Source organism: Gekko japonicus, unplaced genomic scaffold (assembly GCF_001447785.1).
Source record: "Gekko japonicus isolate JY-2015 unplaced genomic scaffold, Gekko_japonicus_V1.1 scaffold1318, whole genome shotgun sequence".
NCBI classification, from domain to species: Eukaryota; Metazoa; Chordata; class Lepidosauria; order Squamata; family Gekkonidae; genus Gekko; species Gekko japonicus.
This window is the reverse complement of record NW_015159751.1, coordinates 307,916-327,514: the sequence shown is the minus strand read 5'-3', so window position 1 is coordinate 327,514 and position 19,599 is coordinate 307,916. Positions and strand designations below refer to the sequence as shown.

The 19,599-nt window shown below is 43.1% G+C and overlaps 1 protein-coding gene across 1 annotated transcript in view; it reads left to right on the top strand.

Moving 5' to 3' along the window:
* EPHA6 (EPH receptor A6) overlaps window positions 1–19,599 on the top strand; it is a 352,339-nt gene that overhangs the window by 162,975 nt on the left and 169,765 nt on the right. Inside the window, exons 6-8 of the mRNA XM_015405688.1 lie at window positions 8,464–8,572; window positions 12,866–12,936; window positions 15,250–15,375. Of these exons, the coding sequence (XP_015261174.1) occupies window positions 8,464–8,572; window positions 12,866–12,936; window positions 15,250–15,375 (306 nt within the window). The remainder of the gene's footprint in view (window positions 1–8,463; window positions 8,573–12,865; window positions 12,937–15,249; window positions 15,376–19,599) is intronic.

The following is a 19,599-nucleotide window of genomic DNA, read 5'->3' as shown; positions in this document are numbered from 1 at the left end:
ATTCCTGAGTGTGCCGCATGACGGAGTGAGCTCCCGTCTCTAGTTTCAGCTCCTGCCAACCTAGCAGTTTGAAAGCAAGAAATTGCAAGCAGATAAATAGGTACCACTTCAGTGGGAAGGTAGCAGTGTTCCATGCGCCTTGGTGTTTAGTCATGCCGGCCACATGACCACGGAAACATCTTTGGACAGTGCTGGCTCTTCGGCTTTCAAACGGAGATGAGCACTGCAACCCTAGAGTCGGATTCGACTGGCTTTCAAGCAAGAGAACCTTTACCTTTACTTACCAGGATGTTGCTGATGTGATGACATCACCCAGAAGTGACATCATCTCATTGACAACATCTTGTGGTGACGCTCTGGTTTAAGGGCAAAACTCTATGGTTTTAGGTCAAATTTACCGAGTTTTACCCTCAAACCTGAGCATCACATGTGAAATCCCCAACATGATGATGACACTTCTGGGTGACATCATCACATCAGGAACATCACACCCAGATGTGGCAGTTTGGGGGTGCGGTTTCCCCTGTCAACCACCTGGTTGGTGGTGGGAAGAAGCCCTGGAAAGTGGGGGAGCCCCCACTGGAACCTGGGGACGGGCAACCCTACCCCATTTGTGGATACTTAAATCCAAAAATTGAATCTACAAACCTGAGAAAAGGTTTGCCTCAGGTTTATGGGAAAATATGAAATCTTTAAAAAATACATTGAGGGTGTCACTGGCTGGGCTTGGGATGAGAGGCAGAAGTCAAGTCTGGTCCAAGATCATTGCCAGGAGAGTCAGAGCAAGAGCCAAATTGTGAGTCTGAAAGAGGGGTCATCCAAAGCAGAGGTCAGGAAGCCAGGAATCCAAGTCAGAGTAGGGGTCTGAGGACAGGAGCCGAAAGTGAATGTGAGGCACGCACAGAGGCAACTCATTGCTTCCACGGGAGCCCAATGCTGAGTGGGAGTTATATAGGCCTCTGGTCGGGTTTCCCATGGCAATGGCAGCACTCCTGCTAATACTCAGGACTCAGCACTCGCCTTCCCTGCCAGCGTGCAGCTCAATGGCGGGTGGCTAAGTCTCTGCGGAGCCACTCCCTTAGCTGAACCACCCGCGGTGGTGAGTCAGGCAAGCTCCCTGATTGCACCTGTGCCTCCTCAGCTGCTGCAGGACCAGGCGCGGGGTCTATAGGCTCAGGCGCTGGCAAGCTATCAACTTGTGAGGAGTCAGAGGGGCCGGCTTCTGGTTCTGGCAATGCTGGCACCTCTGGCTGTGATGCCAACTCGGGCGGGGACTTAGCACCATCATCATTGCTCATGACAAAGGGGGTTAAATCCCCCAAATAATAGAAGCAGCATTGGTACCTTTAAGAAAGAAATGTCTTTTACAGTGGGCCTTGAGTGAATTGCTAGGCAACCACTACAGTATTGCTAGCCTTCGAGCCTTGGTTTTTGTCAGTAAAGGAGAGGGGGAGGGCCATTTCCAGAGTTTTATTGGCCTTTGAAGAAGGACTCATTGGGGCCAAGCATGGCAGCATGACTCACCAGGCCTGGCTGCTTGCTACTGTTCAACAGCAGCCACCACATGAAAATCAGTTTTGTGTAGCGGTTGGCATTTCAGATTAGGATCTGGGAGACCCAGGATGAAATTTCTACTCTGCCATAGAACCTCAGAAGGTGACTTTGGAGCACCCGCACACTCTCAGCCTAACTTACATCACAGGGTTGTTGTGAAGACAAAATTCAGGAGAATGATTACATTCCTCTGGATACCAGTTGTGGAGGGAGGTGGGGTATAAATGAAGTAAATAATAAATACAGCTGAACACAGAAGGCAGATAAGATTTAAGTTTGTTTCTGGGTGGGAATGAGTGAAGGATACAGTGAAAGGGCAGAGGATATGTGGGCTATCAGGACGAGGGAAAGAGGAAATAGTGTGGGGATGGGATACAGGGGGAAATGAAGTGCCTCCCACAAGACCTTGCAGATCCCCATTTTACAACTGGGCTTAGCACATTGGGCAGCAACACACAAAAGGGCCCAGGCCCAGTGTCCAGCACTGAACAACTCACTCAGAGCTTTCTTTCCCTGAGAGAGGCTGCCAGGAGAGGGAAGGAGGGATCGTTTAAGATAGTGGGGCAGCTAGAGGTAGGCTGGCTGGTGGATGGAAAGGAAACAGGAAAGGCGGAGAGGCTATGAGAGCTTTAAGTGTGGGGGAAGGAAATTGTGAAGGGGGGGAATGAGATGCCCCCAGACTTTCCTTCCATTGCTAACCTCCATTCACTGACTCTGCTTCTTCTGAACTAAATCAACTAGTTGTTGGGATTTACACCAGCAGTTACATTGAAGACACAAAGAAAGACAGACAGACTTGCACTTATTTGCTGCTTTATTATATAAGCCACCAGCTGTCTCATTTGCTCGCATGTGTGTAATACAATGAACCCAACAGACTCCAAAAATTTTCCTTTTACTAGAAAAACTTTTTCCATACTTTCTCACTGTACTCCTTTTCATCTTTCTCATTCTCCCATCTTTTCACACCAATTCTTGGCCTTCTTCCTTTTATTAATGTAATCTTTGAGATAGCACAGATTGATTCACAGAAAAGGACAGTGGAGGATCACAAACCACTACAGAAATCCAAACTTCATTCACATCACAAAAGGCAGAATAATGGCAGTAACGTTTTCCTTAGAAATCAAAGAAGTGGAATTTATGTGGTTATATAAGTAAGTTGTAGTGATATCCTTAGAATTTTATGGCACGACAACTCACATGTGAATGACATGTTAGTTAATGGATATAAGGGTCTGAAACAGTCATAGGGGAATGCATGTGTTCTAGATGGAACATTACTTGGGCTGGAAGAAAGAAGGACTAAACTGGAAAGAATTAGGGACTGAAATATTCTTGGGTAACATGGGAGCTTAATAGTGGAACATAAATAGAGGATTATTCTGTTCTTTCAATCTTGCCACAATTATTATAATCTATTTTTCAGTCATCAGAACTTTGATTAACTGCCCAATCCTATGCATCTGTTGAGAAGTAAGTCCCCCCAAAGTACAGTCTTCAGTTACCAGCCATTTGATATTGTGTTGAAAATATTAGTAAATAAACTGCCTTTTTAGAATCTTAATCATATAATGCTATTGTCTTGGGGAAATAATACAAAATAACTTCTATATCAGCAAAAGGGGGGGGGGAGCAAATTACTGAACAGATTACATTAAGACCTGCAAGAAGAAAAACATAGGGAAGATTTATATGTATTTGGTGGCATGGGTATTTATATCCTTTTCTGTACATGAGCATACCCCGGGCAACAGAAACACAATTTCTGTTTGCTTGTTAGTTTGCTTGTTTAATCAACATTTGTTTGCTTAATCAATTCAGCTACGGTCCACATATAGTTAGAAAAATACTTCTGCAGTGTACTGCTAGTAGGAAAAGGAACGAAGAGCATGTCTAAACAACAGAAGGAGGAGGAGGAAGAGGAGGAGGAAGAGCTTGGATTTATACCTCTCTCCAAACCTGGATTTAATCCCCTGTGCTTTCCTCTCCCTGTTCCCTACGGCTGATCAATGTGGGACTGCTGTTTTCTGTAGAGGGCTCTGTAGGCTCACAGTCTATTAGAAGCAATTGTTATCTTGGTGTTTAATATGTAGAATGAAAGATACTGGAACACAAGGCACAGCCTCCCTGATTTAGAATCCATGACTTCTCATAAAGATACATGGTATCTAGCTTCAATCACTCTTTTGGAGAGGGTAAATTTTGTCACCATGTTAAAAGTCCTGACCCAACAAAGTTTCAGGTACAAGATTAAACGGACTCAAAGAAGAGTCTGGAATTCTCAGGGTCCAGAGCCTAACAATGGATTCGGATTTTTTGCTTTAATGGTCCCCACCCCCAGCCTGGTAAAGAGGTCTCTAATCTCAACTGGAAATGATTAATCTAGCCTAACCAGGCTGGAGAATGTACTATGTTCTCTTGAGGTCCATGAGAAACCAGTCAGTTTTCTTACAATAACTTGGACAATATTCTTCATTTAGCAAAATTATGTTACTATTATTGTTCTGTGCTGAGACAATGAATTCCTCTACCCCCTTCCTCTCCCCAAAACTGTGCCCTGCCACCTTGCCAGGAGTGTGACAGGTATTTGTATGAAACATTTGGATATAGTTAATATAGTTAATTACTATGGTGCATTCCTTGTTCAGAGCATATAGTTCAGCATGCCTTTTTTCATGATTTTGTCATATGTGTTTCACACTCGAGATTGCTCATCTGTTCATTGGGACAGCACACCTCAAATATTCCCATTAAAGGATGTATTATCAAATCTTTAGCACATGCCTTTAAAAACATCATTTTTGTTGTTGTTTGGAATGCCCTTTGCATCTTTCTAAACCACCGACAGTTAATTCCTGTCCATTAGAGCTCCAGTCCCTGCAGTTTCTAGCTATCTGTCTTACAGCTGCTCCCTTTTATCTGTCCAGCTGTCTTTCTGTCACTTTCCTATCTTTCACTCTGCTGGAGGGTCTGCTGGCTGATAGATGTCAAATTGCAATAACTAAAGCATGCAGCTAACATACAAAATTGAGCTGGTAATAGGGGACCAGCTCACAGAGAGTTGAATGTTCAACCTGTTACAGAAGAAAAATACTTGCACCTTTAAAATTAAGTTCAAGTTGCTTTTATATGCTATACAGTAAAAGCAAGAGACATTCAAAGCTTGTGAAAAGGCAAAGGGCTTATGTTCCCTGGTTGCATGTGGATTGATGAACATGGCGACAGAACCAGTTCTCAAGTTTTGTGTTCTCGCTGCTGGAGATGTACAGGAAGTCTATAGAATATCACTTTTGAGATTCAACATAAAATGAAATATAGTCCCACTACTGATGCTACTAAAATGAGGATAGATTATGAAGCCAAATTTTTGTAGCACAGATAGAGCAGGACCGCATCATTTCTGACCCATTAGGCTGAACATACCTATTAGCCATGTGGTGTGGCTGTAAATGGGGATGCTTCCAAAATATTTCTCACAGAATTTTTCTCTGGCTTCTGGAGCTCCAAATTACCTGATCTTGTTTCTGAAGTGCAACTAATTCACCTGTGTTCCAAATTGTATACAAAATGCTTGACTTTATACCTAGGGATAAACAACTGTGCTCATTAGTGATGAAGTGAGGAAAGCTAGATGGCAAGCTAGATGCAGTGGCTGGATTACGACAGTGGAACACAGTCCAGGGACATGAATGAGTGGGGCTCCTCAGTTGCCCCATAAAGGTATGTCCCCACAAGAGCCCAGGGTGGAGGGCTGTTAGTCCTTCTAGCTTGCAAATGATGCATCAGCTGTACTCTCAGATTTTGAGTAGTGCCAAGGAGTGTGTGCACATATGTGCATCCTTGTAAAGTCAGTGTTACTGTCCAGGTTCCCTGACAAATGGGCCAGGGCAGGACTTGGCTCATGTCATCTGAAGTCCCTGCACCAGTTGATGCCAAAAAATGTTGATGGAAGACGCTGAGGATTAGAGTTATTGCCATGCTTTTATCAAAACCTGCATGTTCCCTTTAATTTTTTTCCCTACTGAACAAAGCAGTTCACATCCTGAGCAGAATATAACTGCTGTCATCTTAAAATGGGCAATGGGCAGTGCAAGAGGCTGAGTGGATCCCAATTGCTGCTGAGTGGGGCTTCCTGCGTTAATGAGCGGGAACACTGGTTGTGCCTCAGTCTTTTCTCCACCCCATGATTGGGTCCCCACTGTGGACATAATTGTACTTACGACTGAAGGGCTTTTTTTTTAATGCCATGTTTCATGCTCCTCCATAGTGGTGAAACACTATACAAAAAGAATCTTAATACAAATGTACATACAAATACGGAGTTGCGGTGGCTCAAGTGGTTAAGACGCTGAACTGCAGGCTGTGGAAGGTCAGTAGTTCAGCAGTTCAAGACCCGGGTGCCACAAGACGGGGTGAGCTCCTGTCTCTAGTTCGAGCTCCTGCCAACCTAGCAGTTCGAAAGCAAGAAATTGCAAGTAGATAAATAAGTACCGCTTTGGTGGGAAGGTAACAGCGTTCCGTGCGCCTTGGTGTTTAGTCATGCCGGCCACATGACCACAGAAATGTCTTCGGACAGCGCTGGCTCTTCGGCTTTGAAACGGAGATGAGCACCGCAACCCTAGAGTCGGATTCGACTGGCTTTCGAGCAAGGGAACCTTTACCTTTACCTTTTTTACATACAAATACATCAAGATTTTCTTTTTACAGTGTTCATCTGTGTGCACAAGCAAATCTGTAATGTAGAAGGGGGGACTGCATATGAACTGAAATCTGTGGGACACTGCACATGCATTTTATATAAAATCTGGAACAATGACGGATGAGGATTCTGCTTGGTTATATAAATCTTCTGACTCTGATCTGGCTCCTGGTTTGCTTTTGAACTATCCACCCCTACTGTTCTGAAAGACTGCCTGCTTGGCCCCAGACAAGCAGCTAAACATTGCCTATAAGGTGTTTAACAGTTAACACTGCCCTTATCGTGCATTCTGGAGCAGGAACCAAAGCCAAAAGATTGTTGACTGCTGCAGGGAAAAGAACATATCCTTCTGTATACTGTCATACACAAAGATCTGCAAGGTTCTACTGCCACATGTACATGCAATAGAAAACATGTTTACATGGAAAAAATAGATGTGTTTTAACCTTAAGTTAGAGAGGGCCGTAGCTTCTCAGCTGCAGTGCATTCAATGGTTTGCAATGTTCTTTTTTATTGCTGTTAAATATTCTTTGCTTTATTAGTCTCCGAAGCAGCGACTGGAGGTTCTGTTCAATATTTGGGCAGAATATGCAGAGTAATTGAACAATATTTGTATTCCTGGGAATATTATTTTATGTATAATTTCTTGTTATATATCATATTTTGTTATATTGTGGTCTTCCAAGCAACTGGGACAGAAAGGAGCAGAGCATGATGCTAAGTGTAAACTTCATTACTTCATTATGACTAGCAATTTAATAGTTGGGCGTTGAGACTGAAACAAAAGGCTCCCATCCCTCACTGATTGTACAGCCACTCTACCTGCTCGAGTTCCTTGTGAACAGTTTTTGATGGGCATGAAATGCCCTGTTGCCACTTATTGTCATCACACACTAAGAAACCAATGCCAGACAAATCATAGTTTTTATTGCTAATTGGACATAAATTAATGCTGCTTTTAGTAGCTTTTACAGCTCTTCAAAGCTCAATCTGTATTCTTGTTTCTAAAGTTATACTTTGATCTTGCAAAGATCATGAGATCTTTGCAAATGAATGAGAGTGTGCTGAAGTGTTCGAATGCTTACTCTTCTATGGCTTTGTAATCATTTTGACTATTTATTTGCTTCATTTATAATCCTCCTTCATCCTCAGTAGGGACCCAAAATGGCTTACATCATTCTCTCCTCCTCTATATTATCTTCACAACAACTCTCAAAGGTAGGCTAGGTAGAGAGTATGTGACTGGCCTAAGGTCACCCAGCAAGCTTCCATGGCAGAGTGAGGATTCCAACCTGGGTCTCCCAGAACTTAGTTCAAAACTCTAACCACTATCCCATACTGCTTGTCCATTACAACAAACAGTATCTTGTGCAAGTTGATGATCCCTCAGTCATATCCAGCATGCTTGCAAACCCACTTTTCACAGGTATTTGGTTTCACTGGATAGACGTCTTATGCCCCTTAGGATGTCATATTAAGTATCATGGTCAAGCTTCTCCCTATAAACTGTGCATGTGTAATGCTTAGTACATATTGGGAAATTTGTTAAAGGGGGGGGTGAAGAATTTCTAAAGAATTGACTCCACAACCTCCTCCTAAAACTCTAGTGAAGTTCTGGAAACATTCCAGATACAATCTCTTCTCAGCCAGGAAGGACAGCTTCAGTTTCAGTACCTTTATTGACATACAAGCCAAGAAGTACATTGACTCTCTTGCTCTCAGTGCAACCAACCTCATAAATTATGAGAATAAAAATTGTACTACAATGCTATCAAAGTTCTAAAAAAGAATGCAGTTAATTATTTCTACATTTCTTTCAGGGACAAACTACAAAACAAGCTCCAGAAATGTTCTCTAGCCCTTGATATCACCATTATTTCTCTCCAGAAGCAAAATGCCAGTCAAATCATAGCAAGTTACATTGCTAATACCTGATGCATTTGTAGGGCTACCTACCACCAGGTGAGGCCTGGAGGTCTCCCAGAATCACGACTGATTTCCAGATGACAAATTGCTGCTATGGAGGGTGGACTCTATGGCATTAGAGGCTGCTGAGGTCTCTCCCCTTCCCCAGGATCCATCCCCAAATCTCCTGGAATTTCCCAGTCCTGTGCCGGCAGCCCTTTGCATGTGGCTGGTAAAATCATATCATTTCTTCTACATGAAATGGTTGTTCAAACATTTACTTCTGTGTGTTTTTGTTCCAGCCTCAGATATAGCTGCGGAACAGGGGCAGATCCTGGTCATTGCCACTGCTGCTGTGGGTGGATTCACTCTCCTGGTCATTCTCACTCTGTTCTTCCTCATCACTGGAAGGTAATTAACAATGCAATTGTGCTGCACAAAATAATCCATGTTTATGTGTTTCTTTCTTCTGCCCACCCGGCTTTTCCTAAGCTCAAGGAATTTTACAATCCACCACGATTTTAAAAGAGATGCAAGTGGAGGACTGGCAAGATTGATGGAGGAGGGAACTCCAGTGCTCTTACACTGGTCTGCCTTCTCTCCCCCTAGCCCATTCTCCACTTTCTTTTTCTCTCTCTCTGTCCAGCCTTTTCTCCATTCTCCCCCTCCATTTCCCACACATTCACTGTTCCCCAGGCTTTTCTTCACCTTCTCCTTCCCCCATTTTCCATTTTTTCCCACACCACAACCAGGTGTTTCTTCACTTTCTTTCACCTTCCCCTGCTCCCCCCACCCATTCCCAGGCTTTTCGACTTTAGATCAGACAGGTAGGATAGATGCAACCATCAGAGTTGCAGACCTTTGAAAAGAAAGGAGCATATGCAGCAAGGAAGTGACATTCTATAGTATTACTTGAATTCGAGGAATTCAATGATGAAATAAGATGGAGAAAGACCAAAGTATTTCTGGATTCCTTCCCAGTTCATTAGATGTATTTGCAAACTAGCTCTACTGTTTCACATACCCATATTAAATTGACTAGATTTTTCAGTTACATAATCATAATAAACATATGAATTCACTTTCTGAAGTCAAACACTAAAATAAGCCTTTCTAAACTATTTCTAAACTGTTTCTTTCTAAACTTTTTTTTTGTCAGGAAAGATTATTCAAAACAATCAATTGATTATAGGTCAAACAATCAATTGATTATAAGTCAAATTTCAAAGTGCAAGAATTAACTGGTATTCTACAGATGTGTTCTGACTCAGTATTTAGTATTATCAATTTGATGTACTCTTGAATCACAAGGCTGCTGATGATTCTATTAATACGGAAGAGACATGAGTAGATAAGCACCTGCCAATGTAGCTGAGTGAACAGAAAGCATTTTTCCCTCAAGTTTCAGATAGTAAAATGTAAGGTTGTACAATCACAAAAGAATACAATGATGGTGGTTGTAGTGTAAATTCCAGAGAATTAAAAGTTTATATCTAGGGTAATCAATAGAAGATTTCTATCATTTGCTATGGGATTTACAGTGTTGAAGTCCTGCAGTGACAGCTTCCGAGACTTTATACAGCATTCATGGACATTCCAGCTACTAGAGGAACAAAACTCTCAGCAACAATGTTTGTAAGCTTTTCAACTTCTATCAATGAATCAGCAATGCCTTGGACAGACCTAGGGGCAGAACCAGGGCCAGCTTGATAATGAGAACAATTAAGGTGATTACCTCAGGCAGCAGATTTGAGGGTGATGGTGGCAACATGCTGTTCACCAATCACCAGCATCCTACCCATCTTCTCCACAATAACCTCCTTTGCCTCCCATCTTAATTTAAGACACATGGCTGCTAATTCTTCTTCCCTTCTTCCCCCAGGCCTCTGTAAAACAGTTCAGTGAGCTGTGTATTCCATAAAGAATTTCCTGAATTTAAAGTTCTAATTCTTGTAAAAACTCAGTCACAGTTTCAAGCAGGGGTTACCAACATATTGCCTGTAAGCACCATGGTGCCTGCCAGCACCTTTCCTGGTGCCTACCAAGTATTTTAGAAGTTGGTGGGGCCATATGGGGCCACATGGGACTGGCCACTGGAGATCTGATTGGCTGTGCAGATTAAGACAACTTTGTTTTAGCTGAAGCTGCCATCAGTTTTATTCCCTTTCATTCCTCTAATCCTGCTGTCTATCCCCTTCCAGTGTTTCCAAGAACTGAAATAGTTGCCATTTAAGCTCTAGGAAATGGCATGGGAGGGGGAAGGACAGGACCCCTTCATCTCCCTGCACTGATCTTAGATGTCGCCATGTTCTTTTTATTTAAAACATTTCTATCTCACTTTTCCACCCAAATAGGCTCCCCAGGGCAGCAAACATCAAAACATTAAAACATTTCAACACTGAAGCATCAGGACATTTAAATATAAATGTATGTAAAATGTTTAAACAAGTCAATAAAATATATAACCCACAAACACACATAGCAATACAACCTGGGGAAAGGGCCAATAACAGTTAGTGGGGGAATGCCAAAACAAAACAAAAAAATCTTCACCCACTGGCAGAAGAGGACAATAGAGGCAGGCAGATGAATCTCACTAGAGAGGGATTTCCAGATTTTTGGTGCCATGCCCCCAAAAAATGTTTATTGGGTTGCCACCCAAAAGAGCTTTCTAGGTTCATACCATGCCACAAACTGCTCTTAAACTCTGATTTTTAAAAATAGCTTGACAAGGAGCATTACTACTGGAGGAAGACAAATCACAAGGAACACCAAATGAATTCCATGGTTCTTTGGATCCTGGCCTAACATGGTGTTTGTACCACACAAATATTACTGAAGCACATAAAAACTAGAAGGTATGCCCATGCTGCCCATAGTCATTGTACAGACAGAAGTGGCAAAAATATATATTGGGTTCCCTGTCAGTAGCAGAAGTACTAGCATTATTCTCAGGTTTTGCCCCCACTGCAACACTGTCCCCAAGTGAAGCACTTTTACCCACAGAAGTGAATTGTATCCATTATTTTAGGGCCTATCTACACATTACAACATTTTCATCTTTGTTGGGGACCAACATAGAGAACCAACATGCAGTGGGACTTTCGAGCCTCTCTGATTCACACTGGCTCTTTCAATTTGCAACCACAGCATGCAGGGAGAAGCGGCTTTAGTGTCCCCTACCCCCAAACTGTAAAAACTGCCCCAAACTGTAAAAAATCACGGTACTTATGGGGCTACAGGTGCAGTCAGACACGCAAGATAAACCGGGGGGGGAAGCGAGGCTATTTCCTCCTGAGGAATTTGACCTGCAGTTGCGCGATCACACAGCCCTTTGAAGCTGTGGGGCAGCCCACCACTGCGTGATCAGATGCAACCGCGGGTGAGTCGGGGGGGTGTTGCTGTTTGTTTCCGATTCGCTGAAACAGGGAATCGATGAATCACATCTTTGCACTGCAGGCTCCCTGTGGAGTGTGTCATGATGCACATACTGAGAAGTGGGGGGGGGACAACAGCACAGAGTTGGGATGGCCTGATCAGACCATCCCGATGCTATGAGAGCATGCTGGAGCGATCAGATGGGGGAAAGTCTGTCCATGGCCCGTCACAACCCATTTGCTACTGGACTTCCCTGGTGTCTTTTTACTCCACTTCTGTGGTGGAGCAAAATGGGTTTCCGATATGGCCTGATCAGACCATCCCGATGCTATGAGAGCATGCTGGGGCGATCAGATGGGGGAAAGTCCGTCCATGGCCCATCACAACAACCCATTTGCTACCGGACTTCCATGGTGTCTTTTTACTCCACTTCTGTGGCGGAGCAAAATGGGTTTCCGATGGGTGCAGGGCACTTCCCAGACGTTCGTGTCTGATCGCGCCCTTAAAATCCGCCCAGCATTCGTGCCTATGGTGCGACTAATTGTGTGTGTGAGCACAACCTACTTGTAAGTTTCACAATGGAACCAATAGTGGCACCCTACCTGTGTTCTGTTATCACAAACAGAAAAGAGCCCATTCACCTGAGACACAAGCTTTCAGTGCAAAACTCCCAATACAAAATCCTCGTGCTGTTCCCCAATAAATACAAGCACTTTATAGATGGAGCTGGCACCAAGAATACTTGGGATGGGGTTAGTTATTCCCTGAAGGCCTGAGTTTTATGGCTGAAGGACAGGTTTAGCCTCTCTCTGCAGTATTTCAGACTGAAGCCTAACCCCACCTTGAGTTCTCTTTCATGGACATCTGTGTGTAAAATCTTAGAGTGTGACAGACTCAAGGCCATCAGCTTTTTTGTGAACATAGAGAAAATGTGGTGGTGAAAAGTGCCACCAAGTCGCAGCTGACATATGGCGATCCCATAGGAATTTCAAGGCAGGGAAGTTCAGAGGTGGCATGCCACTTTCTCCCTCTGCGTCATGACCCTGGTATTCCTTGGAGGTCTCCCATCCAAATACTTGCAAGGGCCAACCCTGCTTAGCTTCTGAGATCTGACAAGATTGGGCTAGCCTGGGCTATGCACATAGTGTAGACTTTAATGTGCTACTATAGATGTATTTATTAAATCTGAAGTCTACCAGATCAATTTTAATTTTCCATGTACTTCATTTTTTTGCAGTTCCTTTAGCTGCCGGAGTCAATGAGAAGAATTAAAATTAATTCAAAAGTCATTTGAAGAAGTAAAATACTGTTCTTTTTTCCTTGAAGGTGCCAGTGGTATATAAAGGCAAAAATGAAGTCTGAAGAAAAACGAAGAGCTCATTTGCAGAATGGACATTGTAAGCAAAGCTATCCGTGATGTTTCACATCCAAATAAAGACTAGCCAATTTATGTTACATATTTTGCTTCATTTTTGGTTTGTACGAACAGACCCATAGGATTTGCATGATCAGAGAGAGCAAGAATTTTTTTAAAAACTGATTCAAAACCCCTTTCAGTGGGAACACAGAGCTCCAGGGCTAATTGTTCAGTGTTGAGGGAGCATCCATAATCTCCACTGTGTGCGTAATATATCCCCAATACTGAAATGATTTAGGTGATTCCTACTAACACAGAGATATGCATATCAGAGCCTCCAAAGTTTATCAAAGAACTTTGGTTATTTTTAAAACCTGCATTATTTCCAGAGAGCTTGCCTGAGGAAAAAGACCTTGCTTTGCGCTTCAAGATAAATGCATTTCATCAGCACTGAAGATGTGTTTGTGAATTTCCACCTGCTCCTCATTATGTGATTTTCTCTGAACTTTCCAGCTTCTGCCTCTGGGAACTATATCATGCTTGTTTGGTAAAAATTAATGCTTATCATTTTACTTGCAATTTCTGTCTCATTGCTAACATTTACATAGTGCTGTTCCTTCCCATAAAAAACAAATGTGAGGAGACAGGAGAATAATTCTGTCTCATGTTTTCACTTATTTGTAGTCCAGTCCTATGAATGTTTACTCAGAAATAAGTTTCATAGAGTTCAATGGAACTTACTTCCTCATAAATGTGCTACAGCCTTAACTATACTAACTGTTTGATACAAATATTGCTGTTGTCAGCAATGAGATATCTCTATCTATCTAGCTAGCTAGCTAGCTATCTACAGTTTCTTCAAATGCTATATTAGTCTAAAAAGGCTGTCTCCTGTTTATTAGGGGGATTAGCAAGGAGTCAGGAAAGCTTGGAGGGAGGTAAAGAGCGAGATTGTCCACCTATGTTTTACTGGGGTCTTTCCCTTAGAGAAACTTTCAGAAATGAACCAGGCAGTGGCTTAAGCAAAATGGCTGTTTTTAGTAAAAGAAGAAATCCTAATAAAATGCACAAATATAGAAATAAAACACACTTTAAAACATGCACACAAGTACTGGAAATACAGAGATAAGCAGAAATAATAGGAGGCTGTTGGGGTTATAATTATCATTCCAGATGTGCAGAAGTCCACAAAGAAGCGGCTGTGAAGATGGAAAGGAACCCGAACAAATTTGGGGGTGACCTGTTAGTAGGCGCCCAGGACAGACACACAGCAACAGAGCTGTGGCTGCCTAGTTATAGAAAAAATGGGACTTGGGGTCATGCTAATGCACCTGCCCTTTGAAACAATTTGCTGAAGGGATTAATTTCTGATTGGGCCTTACACACAAAAACAAATTATTGTTTTTTTGCCTGGTGATCCCTCCATCAACCTCTTCCTTCTCCCTCTCCTTTTCCTCACTCCCCAGTCAATCCTTTCCTGGGAGTCCATCAAATTGGCAAGTATGTAACAAAGTTATGTGCTGTTGTCACATTTCCTCCATTACATGGGGGGGGGCACTGTAAGACCCCTTATGTGTATATGCAAAGGGGAGCAACTGGGATGGATGGATGGATAGATAGATAGATAGATAGATAGATAGATAGATAGATAGATAGATAGATAGATAGTGTAAGGGCCCCTATGTGCCTATACAAATGGGGATCAACTGGCAGAAAACACCCCTTATCACCTTTCACACATACCCCAACACCCTCTGTGTATGAGTACTAGCCATGTCTGACCTAGAAGCAGGTCAGAGTGTGGCCTAGAAATGTATTCCAAATCAAGATGGGTGCAGGGAAAACTTAGTTTAGCAGATGCCCTAAAGCCACATCCCCAAGATAGCAAGTTCAGACTTGTTCTTTGCTGCCATTAACCATTTTGTTTGGCTCTGCTCCATCTTTGTTTAGTGTACATTTCTAGGCCACACTCTGGCCTGCTTCTAGGTCAGACATGGCTACTACTACAACACAGAGGGTGTTGGGGGGTGAAAGATGGTTTTCTGCCAGTTGCTCCCCTTTGTATAGGCACATAGGGGGCCTTACACGATCTATATCTCTCTGTCATCCATCTGTCTGTCTGTCCGTCCATCCCTTCTTGGGAGATTATCCCATTGACATTACTTGGACTTCTTAGTTATTGCATTCAGAGTAGCAGAATCTTGTCAGGGAGTTCATATTATGACTACAGTGGCAGTATTTCTTAAACATTAAATTTCTCATAGACCCATCTCTAGATTGCTACTCTAAGTGTTTTTATAATGTGTGTGTGCATGTAAACTAGATCATTGGTACTATCCTTCTGCTTTTGCAGTGCGATTTCCAGGAACCAAAACATATATTGATCCAGACACATATGAAGACCCATCACTCGCTGTCCATGAGTTTGCAAAGGAGATCGATCCTTCACGGATTCGTATTGAGAGAGTTATTGGGGCAGGTAAAAATAATCATGCTTTGAAGTACTGTTTGGTACCCTTGTTTCTCTGTTTGTTTACTTACTTTATTTTCAGTCCATCTTTGCTGCTGAAACTCACAATGGATTATACAATATAAAATAATGCAATCAGATAGCATGAGACATCCAACGAACAATTCAATATGAACAGAATTACAAAATTAGAAAACTATGCAAAACAGGTACCAAATATGATATATCATAAACAATGCAAAAATGGAATTACAGAAGCAAAAGAATGCAATAAGAGCAAGGTAATACTTATAATAAACAGTAGAATAGACTACAATCCTATCGCCTTTATACAGATGCCCTCCTGAATCATTATATTATACTGCAGCCCTTTTTCTTTCTAATAATGCCATTATTATAATGCCATTATTTATTACCTCCCAATAACTCTTTATGTTGACTGCCAGTGCCTGAAGCACAGGTAGAAGGAAATGGGGAAAATCAGGGTGCATTCCAACACTGTGCCAGGCCACCAACATCACTTCTAATGAAAACTGGAAATGACATCATGGATGCTCTAGGATTTGCAAAAACATTTATTATTATCTATGCATTTTCCAATGTGAAAAATCTGAACTGGCCAGTCCCTGCCCCATAATTGCTCCTGGGGGTTGCCAGCTACAGTCTGGCTACACTAATAGAAGAGGACTTGGAAACTGATAATTTGATTCTGAGATTAGAAAATGTACATAAAAAATCCCAGAATTGCATTCCCCAATCCCAGAATAAATATCTTCTTTTGCCCTTTTTATGGTTCCACATATCCATGCATTCATATTACGTGAAGTCTTTATGTGTAATTGGTTGTACTTTGTGTGAGGGGTATTGATTTGTGGATATTATTTACTTGCTTTATTTTTGCTGTAAACAAGAAAGATTTTCATTAGGGAATAATATCAGAATTTAATATTCTGGCACTAGCTGTCATGGGTCAGAGCAGACTCAGCTGAGACCAAGGGGACGAGACAGAGTCACTAGCCAGAAGTGCAAAGTCAAGAGTTCAGTCCAAGAGTCATACACAAGGAAAGCCAGCCAAGGGTCCAAGAAGCAGAGTCTGAGCAGGTCAAAGAGGCATAGTCAAGCAGGTCCAGGGTTGAAACCAAAGGTTCAGGAGTTGCAGACAGGAACAGGTTTTGGTGGTGTGGTTGCATGTCTCCAGAAAGGTGACAAGTTGCTCCCACACCTACCCCATCTGAAGCCCGTCCTTTATCTGTGGCTCACAGCTGGGTCTCATTGCTTGCAAGAGAGCCATCCATTTGGCTCAACCCCAGGTGTTCCTCTTGATTTGGCAGACACTGAGGAGTGAGGCACATGCTCCACCTCCTCTCAAGGAGCTCCAAGCATGCCCACCTCCTCCTGTATTCCCCTGGCTCTGGGGAAAGGGGAGGCGAGGCAGCCTGTGAAGACTCTCCAAGGTCTTGGGTTGTTGAGGTGCCACCTCTCCAGGTTGCCTCTTGTGCTGGGTTTGGCCAGTTGCTTTGAATACACTTCACTGAAAGCTGGATACACAGTCCAAAAGCAAGCTGAAAAACAGAGCTGAGGGTCAGAATGCTGGGAAATCAGTCAGAGTTTTCAGGAGCAAGGAGCAGAGGCTGGCAGCCAGGACAAGGTCCGAGAATGGTTGCATCCGCACCGAGGCAGGTGAGCGTGGTTGCTTATGGCCGGATCCTGGGAGGCAATCTGCAAAGACTGACAACTCCTCATGTTGCCTTTGCAACAGCTGAAGTCTGACACTCCTCCTTCTCTCTTACACACTCAGGTGAGCTAGGTGGGGATTCTGGCCTCAAGGTGTCTCCAACTGGGGGTGCTGGGCCAGGTTCTGGACCAGACTCTCCCTCTGACTGCACCTCAGTCTCTTCGCCTTGCTGCCCTTCCTGTGCAGATGCTGGGGCCTTTTCTCCCTCAGGTGCTGGTAAAGGTTCTTCTTCTGGGTTGACTCGAGAGAAGGCTGGGTTGCTCCATGCTTTTTCCTCATCTGAGGAATAGTCAGCTTCAGCGGAGCGAGAATTTATGACACTTGTTCTGTGTTCTCAGTGCTCAGGGGGCTGGAGTACATACTGTCCTCAGCAACCGGGGCACTAGGACCTGCCTCTGCCATCTCAGGGTCATTGACAGCATCAGCTGGTTGAGCCTCAGTGGTGCTGACGGGGATGTTATCAGCGATCCTCAGCTCATCGCCCCCAGAGCCAGTTTGGTGTAGTGGTTAAGTGCGGGGACTCTAATCTGGGAGAACCAGGTTTGATTCCCCACTCCTCCACATGCACATGGCTGGGTGACCTTGGGCAAGCCATAGTTCTGACACAGCTGTTCTTGAAAAAGAGCAGTTTCTTTCAGAGCTCTCTCAGCCCTACCTACCTCACAAGGTGTCTGTTGTGGGGAGGGGAAGGGAAAGGAGTTTGTAAGCCGCTCTGAGACTCCCTTGGGTAGTGAAGGGCAGGGTATAAATCCAATCTCTTCTTCCTCTTCTTCTTCTTCTGCAGCAGGCTGGCCCACAACACTAGCAGATCTAGTTCATTATAACTAGCATTACCAATTTATCTTCAAAATTATTTCTAAGTCCTAAAAACATTTAGATACAGTGGCACTTCTGAGTAAGGTAGTGGAGAGAGTGGCAGCTAAGCAACTTCAGAGTTTCCTGGAGAACATATGAACTCTAGACCCCTTCCAGCCTGACCTGCCCTGGCCATGGGACAGAGACTGTGCTGGTTGTCTTTATGGACGATCTCCATAGGCAGCTGGATTGAGGTGGGTTGGATGCTGATCTGGGTAATTACTGATCTGTCAGCTTGACGTCTATGCCTGGAAAATTTTTAGAACAAATAATCAAACAGTCAGTCCAGGAGCAGGATGGCTGTGATCACTAAGAGCCAGCATATCTCTTCTTCCTCTTCTTCTTCTTCTGCAGCAGGAGCCCCACCTACCTCACAGGGTGTCTGTTGTGGGGAGGGGAAGGGAAAGGGATTTGTAAGCCGCTCTGAGACTCCCTTGGGTACTGAAGGGCAGGGTATAAATCCAATCGCTTCTTCTTCTTCTAAAGCAGCCTGGCCCACAACACTAGCAGATCTAGTTCATTATAACTAGCATTACCAATTTATCTTCAAAATTATTTCTAAGTCCTAAAAACATTTAGATACAGTGGCACTTCTGAGTAAGGTAGTGGAGAGAGTGGCAGCTAAGCAACTTCAGAGTTTCCTGGAGAACATATGAACTCTAGACCCCTTCCAGTCTGACCTGCCCTGGCCATGGGACAGAGACTGTGCTGGTTGTCTTTATGGACAATCTCCATAGGTAGCTGGGTTGGATGCTGATCTGGGTAATTACTAACCTGTCAGCTTGACGTCTATGCCTGGAAAAAATTTAGAACAAATAATCAAACAGTCCGTCCATAAGCGGGATGGCTGTGATCACTAAGAGCCAGCATGGGTTTCTCAAGAACAAGTCATGTCAGACTGACTTTATCTCTCTTTTTGAGAAAGTTACTCCCTTGCTGGATCAGGGGAATACTGTAGACATAATTTATCTTGATTTCAGTATGGCTTTTGATAAGATTTCACATACTATTCTTGTTGACAAGTTGGTAAAATGTGGTTTGTATCCTAGTACTGTTAGGTGGATCTGTAACTGGACGACAGATCACACCCAAAGTATGCTTGCTAATGATTCCTCATCTTCTTGAAGAGGAGTGACAAGTGGAGTGCCTCGGGAATCTGTCCTGAGACATGTTTTGTTCAACTTCTTTATAAATGATTTGAATGAAGGAACAGAGGAAAGGCTTATTAAATTTGCAGATGATACTAAATTGGGAGGGGTAGCAAATGCAGTAAAAGACAGAGTCAGGATACAGGATGACCTTGACAGGCTAAAAAACTGAGCTAAAACAAATAAAATGATTTTCAACGGGGATAAATGTAAAGTTCTGCATTTAGGTAGGAAAAATCAAATACATAATTATAGGATGGGGGAGACTTGTCTTGGCAGTAGTATGTGTGAAAAGAATCTAGGGTTCTTAGCAGATCATACACTGAACATGAGTCAGCAGTGTGATGCGGTAGCTAAAAAGGCAAATGTGATTTTGGGCTGTATCAACAGAAGTAGTTTCTGTTTAATATGTATGTTTATATCCTGAATAAAAAATTTTGTTTAAAAAGAAAAAAAAGAAGTAGTTTCCTGATCACGTGAAGTGATAGTATTGCG